The sequence below is a fragment of the Lacerta agilis genome, chromosome 5 (assembly GCF_009819535.1).
Source record: "Lacerta agilis isolate rLacAgi1 chromosome 5, rLacAgi1.pri, whole genome shotgun sequence".
In the NCBI taxonomy this organism is placed as follows: domain Eukaryota; kingdom Metazoa; phylum Chordata; class Lepidosauria; order Squamata; family Lacertidae; genus Lacerta; species Lacerta agilis.
Window position 1 is genome coordinate 58,623,954 of NC_046316.1, and position 23,018 is coordinate 58,646,971.

Genomic DNA, 23,018 nt, shown 5'->3' on the forward strand with positions numbered 1-23,018 from the left:
TGCTAAAGGTTCTGTTTCATGCTTTCCCTATCAATGCTAGTGATACTAGTGATACTTACGATTTTGTTTCTTCAGCCTCCTTCTGCATAATATCAAGTATCATGCGACATGCTTCTGAACACCCCTCTGGGGTGGCGTGAATGGTTATTGGTTTCTCTGCGGCACCAGCGTTTTCCTTCCGATGAATATCTACCCTGCAGCAACAGAGCCCATACAAAGAAATCTGCTAGGGGTCAGAGAAAGGTGCCTGAAGCTGGCACCCTAATAAAGCAGCAAAGGAACTGCGTGTAACAGTGTACGAGTTTATTTGACATGATTAACCACTAGCAAGGAATCCATCTTCAAACAAGCACTGAACATAAATAAAGGATAATGCAAGAAAAGCATTAAGATTTAGGGTTCACATTTATACATGGTTCAGCATTACATGAGCAAGCTTCTAGCTCCCGTGCTCCTTCCTCTCATGCTATGATGCCCTTCTTGACTGCCATGTTCATAGCAAACCATTGTATGCTATTACATCAGCAGATTAAGGTATGCACTTGCCTTGCAATGATGCAAAAACCAGTTTCAAACCATGGTTTCCAATTCTGTTTCAGGGCAAGCAGAAACCACAATTTTGCACTTATTGCAAACCCAAGAAGTCAAGGAAGGAGATGAGATTATGTGAGCTTGAACATGTGAGACCAAGACACCAAAGTGTAGGAAGAGTGATGTAGTGGTTAGAATGTCAAACCATGATTACTGAGACGTGGGTTCAAATCTCCATTAAGCAATGAAGCTCGTTGAGTGACCCTAGGCCATTCACTCTCAGACTAACCTAACTCACTGGTTGTTGTGAGGATAAACAATTTAGTGAAAGAAAATCACAGCTAAATGCTTCTCTTGTTTGGATGCCACGCAAATCACTGTTTTCTGAATTATCAGATCTTCCTGGACACATTAGATTATGTTGAAAGGCTACAAAGCAGTAAACATATCATTATGTGCTTCCTCAAAAAAGTATTACCTTAAATATTAATACAATTATATGTTAGAAGCAAGTAAGATTAGCTTAGCTGCAGAAGTTTAGATTTCTTGCTCAGTACATCTCCCTTTCTTATGGGGAATAATGCTCTGGATCCCACAAAGGGAGATTCCCAGGAATGACTGAGTTCTCTATAGAGGATTACTCACCTATCCAACCACTTGAAAATGGATTCTGGATGGAACCAAATTTAAATGAAGCAGAGTGCATGAGTATATATATACTCAAACATACCCTAATACAGGAGCTTAAAAATGATCAGCCCCTGCTGCGAGCAAAAGTGGTATAATCATTTATATAAGGTATGAAGAAACTGTGGCCCTCCTGATGTTGTTGGACTCCAGTTCCCACCAGCCCCAGCCAACATGGCCAATGGTCAGGGATGATGAGAGTTGTAGTCCCAGAACATCTGGAGGGCCACAGCATCTTCATGCTCAATTCACACACAGGACTAGTTCAAACAAGCTGCATCACCACCACCACCACCACCCGTGTGAGAGTGCTGTTTCATGAGTCACCATCATGATGAGAATCAGGGAGACCACAGACACAGACAACCTTCCCAAATTGCTTCTACCCTATACCAGCTAGACTGCCAGTACAGCAATGGCCCTTTATGCTCCCAGAATCATATGTATAAACAGACTCAAAGAATGTATTTAAAAATACATAATTCATTGGCCTTTTGACATTAACACAATTTGCATGCATTTAAAAACCAAGCTAGCATTTAGATTCAGATTGTAAGTGACCTTGCAGAAATGGAAAACAATGCAATATCTTATAAGGCATCTTTGAAGGCTGGTGCACATGAAACAGTCACTATGTGGAGGCTGTTGTAAATGGCTTCCTGTGGGCAAGACAAGCTGTCTGTGGGTAGCAGCTCATCCTGGAGACCATGCAATTTTTCTCCATGCCACCATGAGGCTCGCCCACCCAATAAATAAGTAAAATTAAATCAAAAAGATCAGCCCAATCTATGCGGCACTGCACACAAAACGCCTTGTATTGCGAGAAGCAGCTGCCACACTGAGTCATTTAACCTTCACATGGCACCGGTTTCCTTTGTGGTGGCCTTTGTCTGGGGTGCAATGCAGGATAACATCACACATGTAAAGAAGCCATAGCGTCCCAATATTGGGGTTGGTGGTGGCTCTGAGATGATGAACTTAGAAGGATTCAGTGAGGTATGGGGAACTTGTGGCCCTCCAGATATCGTTGAACTCCAACTCCCATCAGCTACAGATAACATGGCCGATGGTCAGGGATGATGGGAGAGACAGTCCAGCAACATCTGGAGGGCTAAAGGTTCTCCACCGCTGGATTGAACAGACCTGCTAGTCACTGCCATTATCCTGTGGCATCCACATTTACAGTGTGGCAAGAGAGAAGTCGCGTGGGAACTTAACACTGATTTAAAAGGTATAGCTGCTGACTAAAAATGACAAATGTGGAACAAGTTTGGAGGAGAGCCCAGGTATGTAGCAGAGTAGACTGGATGGGATCACACCCATTCATCAGGCATGCATGTCCCACTTCTAGGTCCACCAGGTGTCCATACATCTGATGCAGTATTTGGACAAGACAAAAAAACTGTAAAGTTCAATGACCATAAGCCCAAACCATGCAGTAATTTCCAGGATCACCATCATATAGTTTGCATGCATGGGATGTTATGCACACACGCCCTATGCAAACAAGAAGTGCAGTTACTTCTGCTGGAGCCAGAGGCGGAACAAGTTCAAACTGTGATCAAACTGTGCCCTTTCTATCTCACAGAGGTTTATACTTAGTGTCTCGCCAAAACAAGCTTTGATATATAGAAAAATGGACACTAATCTTTAGTTTAACGTGTCACTCGGATAATAATCTTTCGAGAAAAATGAAGACTGGGGGAAAAGTTTTGAAGTTTGAATTACAATACAAAGTGTACTCTACATAAATCCAGTTCAAAGTGCTACATTCCCAGCATGGCTTTCCTTCTCCAAGGTCTTTGCACCGAAGGAATGGGTTTCAGCATCAATAAAACCCAGATCATACACTGTAATGTAACATATACAGCATTTTACATCCAATGTAAAACTTCCTTTAAAAAACTACTGTGCTCTTAAGAACACCAAGCATCAGATAATATAGTCAAAGGAATTCTTGCTCCTCTCTAAAGGAGATGAGAAGGATCCCTCGTCTTTTTTTACTTTGACTAGCTCAGATAATGCTTTCACAGGAATAGCAAGCTTCCTAATGCAAAATGAAGGTCTCTCTTAGCTGCAGGATCATATATATTTTCTTATAAATACTTGAGCTTTTTGATGGTTTTGATGATCTCCTACTCAGAATGTTGTTGCATACAATATGTTTTTTTCTGGCTAAATCGCAGATGACATGATCAGGGTTAGAGTACAGTTATTAAACTATTCCAGGAAGAGATGGAGGAGCTTACAAAAAAAGAATTACAGTAGCAATTTGATGGCAAAATGATTAAAGTATTATAAACACCCCTTGCACCCCAGTTATGCAGAAGATATTTGGTTCTGAATTGCAGAAACCAGCTATAGGCCACTGGTGGTATAGCAGCAGCAGCAGCAGCAACAACAACAACAACAACAACAACAACAAACTCTGGGGAAAGGGGCTTTGGGTGACAGTACATAACAAAACAGGTTAGTGAAACTATCCAGAATTTCTGCAAACACAGGGCGAGTCTGAAAAGGACAATTTAACCATCACAGTTGCAGGGCTGTAATATCTATCAAGCCACAACTTCCACACAGGTATACAAAACACATCAAAATGGGATTAAAATTTGCTGCAAGAGACAAAGCTTTTGCTACACAATGCACACCAGAGCCCATTGCTCTGCATTTGGCCTTTAAAAAATAATAATCACAAACTAGGGACATAAAGGCTACAGACAGAGCCCCTGTGGAAGGAAATTAAACCATTTGTGGTACTTACTTGGACTGGGTTTGCTTAGTAAGGTTCTTTATGGTCAAGCCCTCCTTTCCTATGATCGCACCAACAAATTGCGTGGGGACCAGGATCCGTAGTGGGAAATCGAGCTGTTTGGGCTGCGAGGAGCCCCCAGGGGAGGGGCCCTGCTCCCTGGAAGAGTGGCCCCCACGCCGGGATCTCTGAGGGGGCTGAGGGGAGCTCACCTCGTCGTCTGGGATGTAGGAAATCTTGAAGGAATGGTTCTCAAACTGGTGACCACTAAGCTTCTCAATTGCTCTGAAACAGAAAAAAGGGGGATTTTTTCCCCTCCCTGACAATAAACTAATGCTAAAGAAAAATCCAACAGCATTCCTTGGTTCAATTCTTTATTTTCTCAGCCCCCCCCCAAAAAAAACTTTCTTCATTTCAGCAGTATGATTTGAGTGTGCTGGTCTTCAACTGGTGGGTCACAACAGGAGCACTATGACCATTTATTATATGGTAAAAGAATAAAAAATGGGTTTCCAAATACATTTTTGGGTCCCGAATCTAAAAAGGTTGAAGATACCTCATTTGGGGTGGGGGAGTTTTTAGATGCTGTTACTATTGGTGAAAAATGAGAGTCAAAATTCCTTGTTGATCTACTTCAAATCACCTAGGAAGTTATCAGTAGATCCTTATCTATCTTCTGCCCAGCTGTGGCTCTTGCAAGTGATTACTGTGAACTATTATTCTACGGATTGTGAAACAGAAAACTCAACTGAAAAGGCTAAACTGTGAAAATTAAAGTCTACTCTTGAGAATATAACTGCCCATATTTTGTGAAAAACACATTCATGGCAAACATGATTAGCAATCACTAAAAGGTTAAAAAAAGGACTACCAATGCCAAATTAGCTAATAATAATTGCTATTAACTTCAACTGAAAGCCTTGAGAGTTAAAAATTGTGGCCAACAAATAGGCCTAAGTATGCCTACTAAGAAGCCCAACCAAATTTGCTAAGTGGAATAAGATTCATGCACTTGTATGTGAGTTTAGGATTGCAACCTTAAATTACAACTAATGCTAGCTGAATTGGGGCCATACTATTTTGCATTTTGTGGATATTGTTTACTATCTGAAGCCAAGTGCACTAAATAAAGGAACCCTAATTCTGTTTTTCTATGGGCGCAAAGGTGGTGCTTGCCAGTCCTGTCCTTAGAATGAAATTCCACTGGTCAAAGCAATGTCGAATCCATTGTCCCGTTTTTCATTTGCTGGAAGTATTTGGCATTTCATACATAAAGGATGGGAACTTTGTGTTCCTTCTGATGTTGCTGGACCACAACTTCCATGTTCCTGACCAAGTGTCAGGTTGGATAGGGTTGATCGAAGCTAAAACCCAGCAACATCTGGTTAGGGCCACAGCTTCCCCATCCCGGTCAAACATGGTGCTCCCATTTCTCAGTAGCTATTCTGCTTCGCCCTCTTATTCAGAGAAACCGTTAATTGGTTGGCACTCAGATAGCACAGATAGGTAGATAGATTGATGTTTCTGGTACAGTGGTAGCTAGGCCATAATGCACCACACACTAGTTTTGTTGCAGTAAATAAAGGAAGAAAATTCAGAGAATATTCTCAGGAGAAAAAACAGAGCAGAAAGATAAGAGAGAGTAGAAATTATACTTAGAACTGCCACTTACACTTTTGCTTCTTCTTTTGTTGCATATGTAACGTTGACAACTGCTGTCTCTGATTCTGTATTAACTGAAGGGGAGTGGGGAAAAACAAATGTTTGGGTTACCATGTGGGAGAATATCACAAGAGGAGCTTCTGTTTTGAATCATATTAATTTATTGAGTTTCTCTCTACCCCATCCCCCATATTCATTGTCATACAAAATGTTTTCTAGAACTTCATATTGAGAATCTTGCGTCCTAAGAAACTCACATGGTCACCTCAGCCCACAGCAGCTGTGTAGGAGACTCAGTCCAGTCTATGATAGGCTGATTTGGAGATGCAGTGCCATTGGCTGAATTTGGCCTGGATTTGGCTTTTGGCACTCCACCACTATCCCACATTTCAGTTAGCTCACAGCACCATGACAAAAAACATATCCAGGAGGAATTTAGCCTGTGACTTTCTATGCACATAAATGACAAAAACAGTTATTTTCCCATGGCTGTCATGGGTTAAAATAATCCTGTGAACCAGTTCCTCCAGCATGTCCCTCTATCAGCTTTCTGCTTAATGAGATGACTTTGATAAGCACTTAGCATGACTGTTGGTTACATTCACAGATTAATTGTCTTGAAAGATTAGCATGATGGCAATCATTTCTTTTACAGGATATTGTGTCTGTCAGGGTAGAATTTGCTGAATGAAAAGAACGAAGCAAGTTGTGACTAGACAACTAACCTAATTTACTGCATAGAGGTTTTAAATCTTAAAAAAAACATAGGCAAAACAGGGGTTTATACTGAAAGTCTTGAAAACCCCAGAGAGAACAGGTTCTAAAAACACCAAAATGTTTTATTATGCTCAAAGTGTTTTTTTTCAGCATTAGAATCAGTAGAAACCAAGAAAGGAGAAAGCTACAGAGGTTTATCTTTGCAAATTGTCCGTAAGAAATGTAAGTTGCTCCCAATGAAGGAATTTTCTAATTCTGAAACACATCAGGCATAATAAAATAACACAGAGAACATGTTCATTCTGGTTTGTTTCTATATCCAGCGCTTCTGGTTTTATGCTGAAAACCTGCCTCCAGACCAATGTATGAACCCCAACTGAGTTTTCTTCATATTTCAACAGAAAGACACTATGAATGCCAAGGAGATGCAGATCATTCTCAATATCACACACAAATACAGGGCACTACTCCTGCCCAAGTTCCAACAAATACAAACAAGCACATGGCATATTGTGGGGCAGGGGTGCCTTCTATTTTCCCTATATCTAGACTAATCTAAATGCTCCAGAACGTAGTAAGATAGTAATTCTCTTGCATCCTCTCAGATACACATATGTGCTCAGCTGTGTGTGGTTAAGTGGTCTAGACAGCAAAGGGGGAAAGGCCAGGAATGTGGAAATCACTTGGCTGTCATAATATGAAACTATCAGTCTTTGTAACGTCTTTGGCGTGTGGTCATCCGCAGACTGTGACTTCTGGCCTGAAGTTTTTAATGCTGAGAGTGTCAGAACCCTGCAGCTTGAAGGAAGAGGCCTAATAGTTTATTTGATCTGCCACTGTTGCAGAAGCAAGCAGGCAAGAGTTTTAGTATCTCAGGCTCCCTGAAAGAATAAAACAACTGATTTAAAAATGCAGTCAGATAAATCAGTAGTCTTGCATCCAGCAAGAGTCTCCTTCAGAGGATTTGGGGATAAGAAAGTGGATGTACGTTTGCTTTGAATCTGGTGTCAATCACACAAGCTCAATAAGTGTTCTCCCGACAGCTAGACACTTCACACATGACAGTGTTTCTCCTGTGCCAATACGTCTGTGTGTCAAAACCAACTTGTGAAGTGGCTATTGGACAAGCTTTTCTTCAGTGATTACCCTGAAGTCCAGAATAATTCTATGATTAGGGGGTGCTTCAAGACAATTTTTCCTATACATGTTACATATTTATACCCTATTAAAATATGTCCCTGTATTTTACTGCACGGTAGACAGTAAGGACGCACATTACTCCAGAGTACTATGAAGCAGATGTTTAATAAGTACAACAGTCCCAATGGAATGAATCATTTATATATAAGCACTTAAAGCTATATGAAAGGCTCAAGATGCCTGAATAAAAACCAATGATAAGAGTGAGAGTAGCAAGACATTTCCTTACCTTGTTCCACATTCTCTACCGTCCCATGCTGAGCTAAAAGACCATCTAGTACCTGAAAGAGAAACCAGGATGCACTACGTGAGGGGAAATAGTGTGGATGAATGAGGCACAAATTTTGTCTCATAACATTCTCACCGTAACAAACCATAGTTCTATAGTTACAGGTAGGTAGCTGTGTTGGTCTACCGTAGTTGAAACAAAATAAAAAAGAAAAACCCCTTCCAGTAGCACCTTAGAGACCAACTACCGGTAAGTTTGTTATTGGTATGACCTTTCGTGTGCATGGTATCTGAAGAAGTGTGCATGCACACGAAAGCTCATACCAATAACAAACTTAGACATGAGTTTGGCCAAACTGCGAGAGGCAGTGAAGGATAGGCGTGCCTGGCGTGCTCTGGTCCATGGGGTCACGAAGAGTCGGACACGACTGAACGACTGAACAACAACAACAAGGTGCTACTGGAAGGATTTTTTTTTTATTTTTTTTTTGTTTCCATAACAAACCAGTGATCAATGCAAGTCTCTTAGGCTCCAAGCCTATGGGAAGACACAATTGTTTCATCAAGGGTTTCAGAGCCATAATAATGTCTGAATTATTTGCCTTTACCTTTGTAAGCTAGAACTATTCCCAATATTTGTTTAAGGGGATTTGGTGTAGTTGCAAGCATGAAATGGCTTTCTGAGGCAGAACCTAACAAAAAGTCCTAGACTTCTCTCAATAATCAGTCACAGCTTGCCCAATAAATTAACCAAGAATCAGAACTGGATCAGTCCTTGGCTCTAACATATATTTGGTAGCACAGGGATGGGGAACCTCTGGCCCTCTGCAGGCCATCAGACTCAAACTCCCATCAGGCCCAGCCAGCATGGCCAATGATCAGGGTGATGGGAGTTGTAATCCTGCAACATCTGGAGAGCCACAGGTTCTCCCCTTCAGCTGCAGCACGAAGAGGAGAGTGGGACTTCCTCAGATTTAGTAACTAAACCAACAACTTGCTTTTAAAAATCAGCCAGGCAGGTTATTCTACAATTATTTCCTGTCCTATAGGGAAGTCTGGTATGAGCATAACTCACTGAGGGCCTAATTGCAACATGTTGTACATAGGGGTGAATTCAGTCATGGGAGGTCTTGCTTCAGGGCATGAGATTGGACACAAGAGGTCCTCTTTGTGCACTGCAAAAATATGGCTCTACAAAGATGCATCCTAGTCACCTTGGCTAACAGCCATAGCAGTAAACCTCCAGGAAGCATTAAAGTGTGACTCTTCCCTTCTAAAGAGCCACAGGCACAGATTGTCAGGAAGCACCCTTCCCAGAACTAAAAATTTAAGCTGTCCTGTTCATCCAACACCTGAAACCAGGAATTCAACCACCTGACTTACTGCCAGTGAGTCATATGAACTTTTGTACTGAAGCAGCAAGGGGGCCTTCTAATCAGAGCCTTGTCATCGTCCTTGTGGGAATGAGGATGACTAAGAAAAACAACTAACACCATGTAGTCATTCCTGATGCTCTGCACCCAGCATGTAGCAAGCTAGTTTATGCCTTATATGACTGACAGGATCAGCATAAGAGGCCCCTTCAGCAAAAGTTCCTGTACCTCACAAAGCTTTTTCCCCACACAAAAGGATGCATTATGGAAAAATCTTTCTGCAACCCTTGAGACTAATGAACCGTAGGCTTTCACATCACACTGCCTTATCATGTGTGCTGTAGTGAAGGATCCAGAGTCAGGCCTTCCCAGTGCAGGGTGTCAACAGAGAAGACAAAGCCCCAGATGATGCTCACAATTTTTTGTCTAGGCCCAGGTGTTCTACCTTGTTGATATAGGCTGTTCTTATTCAGGGGCACCAACTTGCCTCCCACATTGAGGGGGTGCGATCACATGACGCGTCACATGATGATCTTTGCTTCACTCATCACAGCTGCAGCCCAGCTCCTGGGCTGTGGCTGGGGTGTACAGAGGGCACCTGGTGGTCACGGGGCAGCCCCCTCAATATTGGGGTGCACTGCTCCATGCCAAAAAAAATTAGGAGAGCTGAAGCCCCCTATACCTGGCGCCACTGTCTGTATTTCATTTCCCAAAAGATGGACAATGCACACTGCTTACTATTTGGACCACACTGTTCTAATATCCACTGGATTCTTTTGTAGGATGTGGCCACCGCAAGAGGTCATTTAGCTGTCCTTTCTGTGTGATAAACACCCCCCACCCATTTGTCCCATTGCATTTATTTATTAAAACATTTGGATTCCACCTTTCCACTGAGACCCCATGGCAGCCAACACCAAACAAATAAAAATGATGTAAAGATTATTTTGTAAACAAACAAGCAAATCACTAAAAAAAGCAATGAAAAACACAAAGGTACAAATATGCTGGATATCTGGAAAGAGAGTGGATTTCTTATGCAAAGCAAGACCCCTGTTCACATGTTCCTCTTTCCATAGCAGCAGGCCACATACCTTATAGGGGTGTGGTTGTCGGTTTCTTTTGTGTGTGTGTGTGTGGGCTTCAAATATAGTGTGAAACTAAGATTTCCCATGAAGAGAAAGGGGCCTGTTTTATCCTCTAGAGAGGAGGTGGCAGACAAAAACCACCTCAGCATCTGCTCCGGCTGGAACACAAACACACACACGGCACCTTTTTACCACCAACTGCCCTGTGGGAAGGATCCTGATTTTCTTTACTATATCAGTACTGTTTCCTCTTTTGTTTCGTTTTTAAATGCAATTTAATGTTTCCTCTAAGCTGCTTTGGAAGGATTCTTATCCTGAAAGCCAGGATATAAATAATTGTAATGAAATAAATGTTTAAAAACTGAATGAGATAATTACGTCCTATGGGGGGGAACATAAGGGGGGACTGTATGTTCATAATAGGCATTGCAGGCAAGTCCCCAGTTTTATTCAGTTTTGACAAGAAAAATCAGGTGGCTGATTTTAAAACTGCTGTAAGGGACTACAGAGACCACCTGCAAGATAGAGGTCATTAAACTCCCTTTGGGCGCTACAGTGTGCTTCTCTGTCAACACCACCCCTCTGCACACCAGGGATGGGGAATCTATGGTCCTTCAGATGCAGCTGGACTACATCTCTCATGGCCCTTGTACACTGGTCATGCTAGCTGGCGGTAGTGTGGAGTTGTGAGTCCTACCACATCAGGAAGGCCAACTGGACCCTAAATCCCAATTTAGCTAAAGAACATCAAGTCAGTGGAGAAGTGGCAGCCAATGACAATTTCATTCTCTGGAGGACACTTGCTGCAACACCCTGGATAACTTTAGCACAAATACATCGTGAGCCTTTAAAAATGCATGATCTTAGCATTTTGAACCACTGCATTATATGCTATGTATTTTTATACTTGTGGGGAAACTACATTTCTCTCTCTCTCTCTCTCTCTCTGCTGGAAATGTTTATGCTGCAATTTCTTTTTTATGATATTGTGGTTTTAATATTGTATTATTTTTTTTATTAGATGTTGTCAGCTGCCCAGAAAACCATGTTACTGGGTGGCCTGGTTAAATGCCGTAAACAAGTAAGAAAATATACTTATTTTCTTATGGGAAAGGAGGTAGCAGGAAATAATAAAACTTTCTTTACGCTTACCTCCCACTGTAAATGAGGGGGAATGTTCCGGATCTGAATCTTCCTGCTCCTGTAAAGATAAAAAGTCCCCCAAAGTAGAGATCACATGAGTCACGGGGCAAGAAATTGCTTTCTTGACATCACACACACCAACAACTTTAGCTGAGAGATAACTAGGACAGCACAGTGAACCCTTTTTACAAAGCCCCCCCCCCGGTTGTTCCTTAACAGTAGCCAGGCATATGAAGAGCTGGTACAAACTATAACTTCTCCATCTATTGTCTTCCACACCCTGAAGAACAATAAATGTTTAGGATTCTCAGCAACCCAGCCTCAACAAGTAAGTGTAAGTCAACATCAGGAGTGTAACCCAAAATTAACCCATTTGGATATTTAAGAAAATGGATGTTGTGAAATTCACTAAGCCCTGACAGCTATGCTATCCCAATTTCAAATGTGCTTTTATTGTATTCATCAACTGCTTTCACATCAATATATGAATTACAGTTCAAGCTTATGCATATCTACTCAGAGGAAAGCCCCATTAAATTCCAAACTTACTCCTAGTTAAGTATGTATAGGATTACATATTTAGTGATCCTGGCCCAAACTTGAACTTGCAGGCATATTCAAAATATAAGCTTCGCTTTCCTTCATTAACAGCCAAGTGCTATGTTCATTAAGGGAGAAGCCAGGTATGAGATAATACTTTACTTAAAAATGGATTGCACAGCACTATGGAAAATGCTCCAGAACCCAAATAGTTTTATCAAGCATTGGGAATCTGAAATTAGGGAGAAACTAAGTTTGAGTAGTACATTTTGGCTTGGGCTGCTACATAAACATCCCCAACCCCAGGGCATCATTTAGGGAAGGCAAGAGGAGGCTGTCCACTCCCTCCTGTGTTTCAGACAACATATGACTATTCCTCAGAACTATTAGGGGATTTTAGAAAGAGTGCTGGGATTCTTTTCCTTCTCTGTTAATTGTGAAATTAGTGACTGAAATTAAGTGAAGCATGGGAGCCACTGCATTCCTCATTCGTAAATGCGAGTCACTTCCTTTTTATTGAAGAAGAATGTGGAGCAGCTAAAGGGAAAGACAGTGGCCTGAGTGTTCAGCTTGGACTGGCCGTTCCCATCTGGTTTGCCCCTGCTCTGGGTCTTTCTGGAGTGCTGCCTAGCCTAAGGCCTGGGGGTTTAGCACTGGCCCCTGCATTAAAACAAGCCAACAAGGAGTGACTGACCTTCAAACCTTCATCTAACACAGAGAAAGGGCTCCACAAAAATCATGAGCTTATAACAGAAAAGTAAAACTGGGTAAGTGCAGGAGTAGTAACTACCCGAGCCATTTCACACATGGGTATTGGGAAAACCATGTATGGCTGTGTATACCATCTGTTTGGCCACCTCATGAGAAGAGAAGACTCCCTAGAAAAGACCCTGATGTTGGGAAAGATGGACGACACAAGGAGAAGGGGACGACAGAGGATGAGATGGTTGGACAGTATTCTCGAAGCTACTAACATGAGTCTGGCCAAACTGCAGGAGGCAGTGAAAGATAGGCGTGCCTGGCGTGCTCTGGTCCATGGGGTCACAAAGAGTCAGACACGACTGAACGACTGAACAACAACATACCATCTGTTGTTGCTTTTTAAACTTATGTGGCTTTTTGTGTGTTTCTGTGTGTTTATTTGTAAACCAATGTTGTTTTTAATGAAACTGCAGTATAGAAGTACTTTGATAGGTGATAGACAGACAGACAGACAGACAGATGTGTGAACATTGCAGAAGAACATGCACACCCATCGAAACAAACTTGTCACAATGTTTATATGCAATAGAATGCATGCATATTCTTTGAAACTCTGTACATTCATTGAGGAAAAAATTGGGCTGCCAGTTTAGGATTGTTTTGGGGAAGAGTGGGGGAAGATTCATATCAAATCTGGACTGGAGGCCTCATCTTCAACAAAGCAAGAATTAAATTGAAAAACAAACAACTAATTTATTTTAAGACCATTTGTTGGCACTCCATCTCCTTCAGTGAGAAGCAGTGATTGCCTGTGTGTTAACAGGAAAGAAATGTGCTGGTATTACTTCCGCGTCAGCCTTCCCCAACCTGGCACCCTCCAGATGTTTTGACCTACAACTCCCATCATCCACAGCCAGCATGTTTGCAGTTAAAATCCACTGAAGCTGAATGTTGGGCAATTGAAGACATCTAAAAGTAATCACTTTTTCCTGTAGGGCATAATTAAACTAGGGAGCTTGCTCCCACAGGGGGCAGTGATGGCCACCAATTTGGATGGTTTAAAAAGAGGATTAGACAGATTCATGGATGATAAGGGTATCAATGGCTCTTAGCCTCGTCAGGCTCCTGAACACTAGTTGGGGCCTGCTTGTGGGTTTCCTACATGCCTCTGGGTGGCCACTGTGAGAACAGGATGCTGGGATAGATGAGCCATGGGCCTGATCCAGCAGGCTTTTCGTATGTTCTTATTAAAACATATGCAGGGCATTGGGCTGGAGAAGCTGTCCTAGGTGAGCTGCAGAAGGAAGCCATGGATGCTACTAAAGAGATACAACATGCTGTTGTGCATTCCCCAATTCACATGCAACAAATTTGCTATGCAAATATTGCTTTCACCGAGGAAATCCTATGTTTTCCACTTCGGGGGCTTTCAAACCTGCTAGCCCAAGGCCCAGTTAGCTGAAAATTGCTGAGGCCCTCTAGACTCAAAATGGTGGTAGATGTAGGAATAGCTTTTGGCATAATCTGCTCACAATTATTGACATAACTTTCTACTAAATTCTAATCCATCCATTTTTGCAAATTGCTATATTCTTTGCCACAGTGGCAATGAGTTCCATCGTTCATCTTTCCTCAAGCCAAGTGCAGACATTTGCTCTGAAGGTATTGTGGCTTTTCTTTTATACTTTCACCTTTCCATCCCCATATGCATCCCAAAGTATTGCTACCCATCTTCTGTATTTTCCTCTCCCATTCTCTTTTCACACTGAGATAATCCCTTATATCCTCCTCCCCAAAGGAAACCACGGCACTTGCCAGCTTCTTCATCCCTCCTCCCTGGTCCTGTTACATTCAGTTCTTTCTCCTGTATCAGCTTTCGTCTCTTGCCCCCTTCCAGCAACAGAGAAGCTCTATCAGAGATCTTCCCCCTATGCATAACGGAACAGTTGCCAACAACCTTGCATGAGCCAAGACACAAGTAAACAGGAGTGAGCAGCTGAAATTGGCTGGGGGGGGTGTATTCTGCTGAAACTCTTCTTTTTTCTCACACAGGGGAGTGGGGAAATCATAGAAACATTTGCCTGTGCCACTGGGTCAAAAGAGACACAACAGTAGCCACAGGCAGAGTGTTTGCATGTGTCAATGTTCTACCCACACACCGTACCATAAATGCACTTTCATTATGTGAGCCACCCCTTTCGCCTTTATGGCTAACACACCAGCAATATTTGACACTCCAGGTAACGTCTATGAACAATGACTTCTCATTCTACCAGATTACAAAAGGTGAATCCTCACAGGTTCTGCAGCCAATCCCAAATTGCTATAAATGCATTCTCTCTCCTGACAGCAGCAGTGCACATTCAGGGAAAACTAAAACATAGTTCCCCAACAGCAGATAATGGTAAGGTAAGAGCTCAAGTGCAGTCTGAACAGAAAATTCAGGTTCCACTTTCATTTTCTCAGAAATCAAGTGTATCCAAACAATGGAAAATGTCTTCATACAGTGATAGAAATATTAGTGCAAGTGTTGAAACACAAAGCCAGTGGCAAATCAAATTTTCTGCCTGCCAATAATTCACTGAACATTAATCCTCTCATGGATTTCTATGTGAGGTAAATATACACCATGTTTAGTCATCTGCTACAATGGAGAAGACTGGCCAACATTCCCATTCATGTGACTCAGAAGCCCAAATCTTTAGAGTCTTATTCCACATGTCTGCAGTACAGGGTGATGTGAGACAAGGATAGCCAACTCTTGTCAGTGGCCAATCCATCTGGCTGTGAAATACTTACATAAGTATGAAGAACTGGTGACCTGCATCTGCTTCTTTGCCTTTCCCCTCCTCATCTCCTTTCCCCCTTTTGTAGCATGTCTATTAGTTTCTGCTCACAGTTACACAACTGCCATTGTTTTCTAGCTGCATATACGCCAAACATTTAAACCACACTTAAAGCACCTTACTTCCTCCGAAGAATCCTGAAATTACCCACTAGAGCTACAATTCTCAGTACCCTTAAACTACAGCTCCCAGGAGTCTTTGGGGGAAGTTGTATCCTTTAAAATGCTAGCAAACTTTTTATGCTTTAGTACTTTTGCTTCCCCAAGTTGTTTCAATGCCTGGTAGATTTTCAGTTCATTTCCAGTCCAATGATACCACATGCACTATACGTTTGGCCACCACGCTTATCGACTGTGAAATACATTTGTTATATTTTCTTGCTTGCAAGGAAGGTAAGCAGCCCTTGAAACGTTTAAGGACCCTTCTAGATTGTAGCTCTTTTCAGAGAGGTTAGATCAGATACTAGGCAAATTCAGGTTATGCAATTACAGTTGATTGGGAGGTCTTGGGCAACAAACCCGCTGGAAAGGGTGGGATGACACTTGCTTTGAAACATCATTTAACCTCTCTGCAAACAAATCAGAACAAATGCTCATTAAATGGCCAATGCCATCTTATCTCCCTGCAAACTAATTAGGATGAATGCTCAATAAGGAGGTCATCTGGAAGAGACTAAAGACTCAAAGAGAATCAAAAGCACAACTCCTGAAGCAACAGAAACTTTTCTGGAACCTATGCTGAGTCCCATTGTTCCAAACCAGACAACATTTCAGAGGTTAAACTAGGATTTTGACATCAGTTTACCTTAGATTCATGAGAGGAAGCAGTTTCAAAAGCCCCACCAGTAACCTACTCTACATTGTATCATGTTGAAATAGGTACTGTGGAAACATTTCATTATCAGCAAAAGCTGTATATCTCAGTTTGATGACTCTGCGAATTGTTGCTAACTGCCAAGAGGCAAAGCTTAACACTTTAAGTCACATATCAGTGTGATGGCACTGGTTTCAAATTATGTTGGCAAAGGACCAGCCTATTGCAGTCCAGGCCACACTCAGTCTTAATTTTGTCCTTGTACAACCCAGCAGGAAGGAGGATGGGGTCAAAACTAGAAGTAGTTGGTTGTCTACCTGTTGCTGGTCTCCCTGCCTTCCACCCTACTAGCTGCAATGGGCACTAGCCACCACTCCAAATAACTTAATTTGGTTTTAAGCTGGCAAATGAAGGGACATGAAAGGAGAGCAGAAATGAAGACTGGAGGGAGAGGGAGAGATTAGCTAAAGGCAAACACAGTCAAAATGCTGTTAGGGCTTTGCTACCACTCATTCAAGTGGGTGTGTTCTCTATGGTTTTAACCTTCAATGCCAGGTCTCACAAGTTTAGCCTGACTCAAAGTTCCATCACAGTGGAAACGCAACGGCAATGTCAAGGTGCAAGCATGAGTCCATTTGCATCACCAGTGAGATGCTTCGAGGCTTCTAAGCAAGACAGGGGAACACTGGAAGCACCTGTTTTATTATTGCATCAAATGAATCAATAAACTCTGCTCAAGCATAGTTCCCATTACTCAGCCAGAAGCTGAGCATGAAAAGTAAACAAGCACAGCCCACCACACTGGAACACCACCCAAACTACTCCTTCCTCCAAATCACCCCAGTGCTACCCCCACTTACTCCTTGCTGAAGGTCTGCCAAAATAAACATAAAACCTACAAGTCGTAAATGAATACATTGGGTAGCAATGTTCAGCCTAGGCTTCTCCGGATTCTGCACACTCTGTAATAGATGTGTCATGAGAGAACCTGGGAACACTTCCACTCCATCAGAGTTAGTCCACATGTTGTTTGACTCCAGCTCCCATCAGCCCAAGGTAGTATGGCCAATGGTCAGGAATGGTTGGAATTGTAGTCCAATTAATGACTGGAGGGCCACATGTTCCCCATCCCTGCTGTTGAAGTACTAGAGGGAAACTTGCTCTACTTGCTTTCCTGCACATACAGAGCTGCCTATCAGAGTTGGAGAAAGCAGAGCTAGAGATATCGCTGGCCCAGTGGCAGGTATTACTTGATGAGGAATGGGCAGTAATAAATCTTAGATATAAGGAACTCAACATGTGATCTGAGTCCCCCCCTTGAATAAGACCACACCTCCATCCTTCTAACTTGTCAATGGAGGGAAGCATTTCTCGAAAACACCAGCGGAGAAAGGAAACACAAGGCAGCACCCATTTTAAAATAATTTGTAGCAGAGAGTTTCACACTGTTAAAGTCTATTTGTTCCACACTTCAGCCCCCTCTAGGCTTCTTTTACAAAGTCTGAAGCAGCAGCACAGATTACATGGTGTGAAAATAAAATCCGAAAATAAATCAGTAAGGCCTTCTGGAAAAATTGGAAATTGATGGAACTGTTGCAGAAAACTGGGGGGGGGGGGGTCCAAACAACTACGGGTTTGAGTTTTACCGCACTGCAAGTGGAGCCAAAAAGAAAGATGAAAGACTTTAGACGGTACTGCTTTTTTCATGTGGCAAGTGAGAGGTATTTAATAGTTGTCAGCTTGATGACAATGCCCATAAGGAGATTAGTCTTGATTGATCAATTGGAAGCATACTGAACACCTGGCAAAAATGTTACATACAGGTTCTTTATTAGTGCTCAGAGTGAAGCTCAGGGCCATATGTGACCAATTTAAAGCTTTTAGCACAAACTTGTGAATTGGGGGCAGTGGGCTGTGTGAATCACTTACTAAAGATTGCATCGTGAAATCAAGTATGAGATCAAGATTACTGAAAGAGAAGGTTAGAAGCAGCAGCAACAAAGCAGCGGAGGAGACTGAGGGACAGCAGAGAAACAAATGGGCTCTCTAGTACAAAAAAGTACTTTTTTAAAAAATAAAAGGACAGCCAGCTTCAGGGGGAGCTCCAGCACTAAAACAGGGTATGCAGAAGTAGAAGTATGCAGAAGTAGCAAAGGCACACTATGTATGCCATCAGCCATATCACAAATTCCTCTACATGTAGGAAAGAAGGACGAAAATGTGGCTAATAGAAATGTACTATCCAAGTGTGAGCTCAAGACACACCTTTCAGCAAACAACTCTTGTCACAATGCAACAAACTCTTCACAATGCATCTCCAAAGCACCCCTTCCCCCTTACTCTACAAATGCACACAAAGCACACCCATTGATAAATCCTGACAGCACACCTCTTTTCCCACAGAGCTGCAAATTCAGTGTTGCTCCCTACCCCAGAAGTTATAAAATATAAAAGCAGTTGCTTGGAGGAGCATAGGAGACTACCATAGGAGATCGGTGGTCCATCTAGCTCAGTGTTTTTCAACCTTTTTTGGGCAAAGGCACACTTGTTTCATGAAAAAAATCACGAGGCACACCACCATTAGAAAATGTTAAAAAATTTAACTCTGTGCCTATATTGACTATATATAAAGTAATTTTTCAATTTTTCCCACGGCACACCAGGCAACATCTCACGGCACACTAGTGTGCCGCGGAACAGTGGTTGAAAAACACTGATCTAGCTCAGCACTGACAGTGGCTCTCCTTCCTGGCCATACATAGAAATACTGGGGAGTGAACCTGGGACCTGACCACTGAACTACAGCCCGTCCTTACAAACTGACTAGGCATGCTCATCCCTTCCCCCGCCCCACCCCCTTTAGGGAGATAAGCATCATGCATATTGCAACTGGGCATGAGCATCTAGGCAGCGACTGCCAACAAGGTGTGCCCTAACATACCACTGCACATCAGTCTATTTAAGAAAAGTTTGTTTTATCTTAAGGAGAAAACAGAGAACCTCAGGTGGTTTGATTTCAAAGTCATTTTCTATCCTAGTTACAGGTGGGTAGCCGTGTTGGTCTGCCATAGTCAAAATAAAATAAAAATTTCTTTCCAGTAGCACCTTAGAGACCAACTAAGTTTGTTCTTGGTATGAGCTTTCGTGTGCATGCTTAGTTGGTCTCTAAGGTGCTACTGGAAAGAAATTTTTATTTTATTTTCTATCCTGCCACAAGAGGGCACACAGCCCATTGTTTCAGCACAGGGAAGTCTAGATACAATAAACCATAGGGTTGTGGTTTTTTTTTTTTTTTTTTAAAAAAAAACAAACCCCAGAAACAGCATTTGCGTTGAACCCACCAATTTGGCGGGTGATTATTAGATGGAGTTTTGTCCTAGTCCTTCAAATGACAAGCTCCAAATACTACAGTTTTATGGCACAACTGGCTTTGCATGAATCCAAACAGAAGGACTCGTTGAATGTTATTCTATTTATAAATCTCATTCTCTTTAAAAACAACAACAACAGAGCAATTACATTTAAAGTGTATGCTTACGCAGATACATACATTGTTGACCAGCATGCTTTGCTCACAGGTAAACCCTAGTAACTGCTCGTGAAAGTCCATGCTTCTTATGAGAGTACATTCACACTAGCAGTTTAACATTGCTTTCCTGCTGGAACTGATGTTTCTCTTGTGGGTATAATGTTGTTTTGAAAGATGGGGGTTGATTTACCTTTTTCTTGAAAATAAATAGTTGGGTAGCCTGCTCTCCCCACCCCTCCTGCATTCCTTTGCAAAAAGTGATAGGCGCTATTTTTCTTCTTAAATTCAGAGGAAAGACAGAGAAGAACAACAGCCCTATAATGCTCACTGGTGTGAATGTGCAAGCTGTACACAAGTCAAACACTTTCCTGCGGAAACTAATGTGGTTAACGTACTATGGTAGTTAGTACATTTGCACCTGTCTTTTCAAACTAACAAACCGGAATAAATATCCTTTTTTGGTTTCAGTTTCTGCCCCAGTGAAGGGAATCCTCAGAGAAAAATAAACAAAAGAAGGGCCAAACAACTCTTATTCTTGGCACTATGATTTATTTTTTAAAAAAGATAACAAACATGTCTGAGGCCTTTGCCCCTCTCACTGCTGGTTAAGTCTTTTCTAAGAAGATGTTAGTCCTAACAACAACACGAGTATTCATAGCAAATATTAATAATGTCTTCCCAAACATTTCCTTAGTAACCCTTACAACCTTGCAAGACAGCCCAATAGTATCCTCCTTCTGCAGAAAGATGAAATGGGGTGTGGGTTGAGGCCAAAAAATTAATGGAAGGCCTATGGCCACCAAATGAATTCACAGGTGTGGTGGGAGAGACAGGTCATTTGAACCAGGTACCCCACAGCAACTAACAGTACCTCGGGTTACAGACACTTCAGGTTACAGACTGTTCAGGTTACAGATTCCGCTAACCCGGAAATAGTACCTCGGGTTAAGAACTTTGCTTCAGGATGGCAACAGAAATCGCAAAGTGGCGGCACAGCAGCAGCGGGAGGCCCCATTAGCTAAAGTGGTACCTCAGGTTAAGAACAGTTTCAGGTTAAGGACGGACCTCCAGAATGAATTAAGTTATTAACCCGAGGTACCACTGTATACCATACCATTTCTCAAAAGTTGCTATCTTCTGATTTTCACTGAGCTGACATGGACCAGTAGATAAAGAGAGCCGGACTTCAAGTAAAAAAAAAAGGGAGTTTTCATCTCTTAGCTCCAGTTCCTCTTCTGTAAAATGGGAACAATTATCTCACCTAACATTTTCGTGAGGCTGAATGGAGACATGAGGTGGTCCTACAAATCCAAGTGATGATGATCTAATTTTAACCACAGCACTTTTTAGGCGTTTGTTTCTCCACACAAATAGCATATTGAGCATGAGAATATGGAGATGGGCATGCTTTCCCTCCCCAATCCCATCTGCAGTGAGAAACCCGGTCTACTTGTATAGGTTCCCCACACATTTAAGTATTCTGGGAAATCAACTAAAATGCACAACTGAAGCAGGCTCACTGCAAACAGTCGCCATTCAGCTCATGGCAGGTGGCAACAGTGGGGTGAGCACCCTTGGCCCTCATTCCAACTTTACGCAGTGTTGATCACATGGGAAAGCTCTCCTGGAAAGGGCTAATGTCTGCAGGGGAAAGTGTCTCAGCTTAACAAAACGGATACATACATACTTCCCAGTTCTCTTTGCTATCCTTTTGAGGAACAGCTCAGTGGTAGAGGACATAAACTTCTGCATGCAGAAGGCCCCAGGTTCAATTCCAGCCCTCTCCAGGGAGGCCCTTCTGAAATCCTGGAAAACCTGCTGCCACTTGATGTGCACTTTTCTAAGCTAGATGGACCAATGGCCTGACTCCTTGTCATGACTTCTCTAAAGGCAAGAGGCCTGGCACTGAGGTAGCCTTGATTCAGCTGATGCCCCCATTCACTATCAAGACAGAGAAAGTCCAATATGAAGGGAAGCTGCAAAGAAGAGGAAAGCTAGGAAGAGATCCTTTTTCAGACAACGGCATGTGCCCTTCTGCAGAACAATGCATAGCTACCATCCAGGCCCAGACAGCTTGCTAGGAATGATAGGAGGAGGAGTCTGACATCACAGGGCATGCTGGCCAGCTGCATGGCAGTACTGAAGACACTTAAGGAAATGAGTCAACCTCCACCACATCTGCAGAGGCTGACAGTCCTACAGTGGAAGCATCCACAAACAAACAGGTCCAAAGGGCAAGAGGAAGGGGATGAAGAAACTATGCAAATCAATCCTTCCAGATTTACTATCAGCTATCTCTGAGAAGCGGCGGGGGGGGGGGAGGAGTATTGATGGAAGGAGGTTCCCTTTGCTAGCTCCTGGCCTTCCCAAGTTATATTCCACAGATAAAACATCAGCATGACATTTGAGCTTTTCTATTTTGGTAGCACGTTTCACTGCATAAAATGATTTTACAAAACTTCTCTGTTTATCCTCAGAGACACTTCAGAGACTGTTTTGGCAGAGAAAGAAAGAAAGAAAGAAAATGATTATATAAAAGAAAATGCATAATCATATGTATTCACACACCTTGCCACTCCAGGCTCCTCCTAGACTACGTTTGCAAATGGAGATTCAAGATCAGAGTTGTGAAACAGAGACACTCATGATTCAAGTTAGTCTATAACACTTTCCCACTGGAATATGAAAGAGAAACTCGCCTAAGGCTCCACAGCTGAACAAGGATTTAAGCCTGGACCTCGAAACTCAACATCTGCTCTACCACAGCATACTGACTAGATTAGTGAACCTGGTGCCCTCCTGTTTCTCCAGCTAGCATGGCAGTTTGCTGTTCAGAGTTAGAGTCTAAACCTCTAGAGGGCATCAGGCTGGCAACTGAAAGAAGATCATCGCTCCACTCCATCAGAACAAATACTTAGGCACTGACTCCTTTGGGAAGATTTCCCCAAACTGATGCCCTCCAGATGGGCTACAACTTCCATCAACCTCAGCCAGCATGGCATGACCACTGCATGCAGGGCCGTCTTAAGGAGATCGGCCACTGTGGTGCAGTGATCCCTCCGGCGCCCCCGGCGTACCGCCTCTCCGCTGCCTCCCTCTCGCGCTTGCCGCCCCCCAGGAGGGGGGTGGGCGAGCAGGGGATGAGGGGCGTAGCACTGGAGCGGCGTGGGGCTCTGCGTGCCCTTCCAGTGCTCCCGGGACGGGAGG

At 42.7% G+C, this 23,018-nt stretch overlaps 1 protein-coding gene across 3 annotated transcripts in view; it reads right to left on the bottom strand.

The window, feature by feature from the left end:
* IGF2BP2 (insulin like growth factor 2 mRNA binding protein 2) overlaps positions 1-23,018 on the bottom strand; it is a 57,528-nt gene that overhangs the window by 15,221 nt on the left and 19,289 nt on the right. For all 3 annotated transcript variants that reach the window (XM_033150084.1, XM_033150082.1, XM_033150083.1), the window contains exons 3-7: positions 11,391-11,439; positions 7,779-7,830; positions 5,643-5,706; positions 3,983-4,255; positions 60-194 (exon numbers count right to left, since the gene is read on the bottom strand). In XM_033150084.1, the coding sequence (XP_033005975.1) occupies positions 60-194; positions 3,983-4,255; positions 5,643-5,706; positions 7,779-7,830; positions 11,391-11,439 (573 nt within the window). The remainder of the gene's footprint in view (positions 1-59; positions 195-3,982; positions 4,256-5,642; positions 5,707-7,778; positions 7,831-11,390; positions 11,440-23,018) is intronic.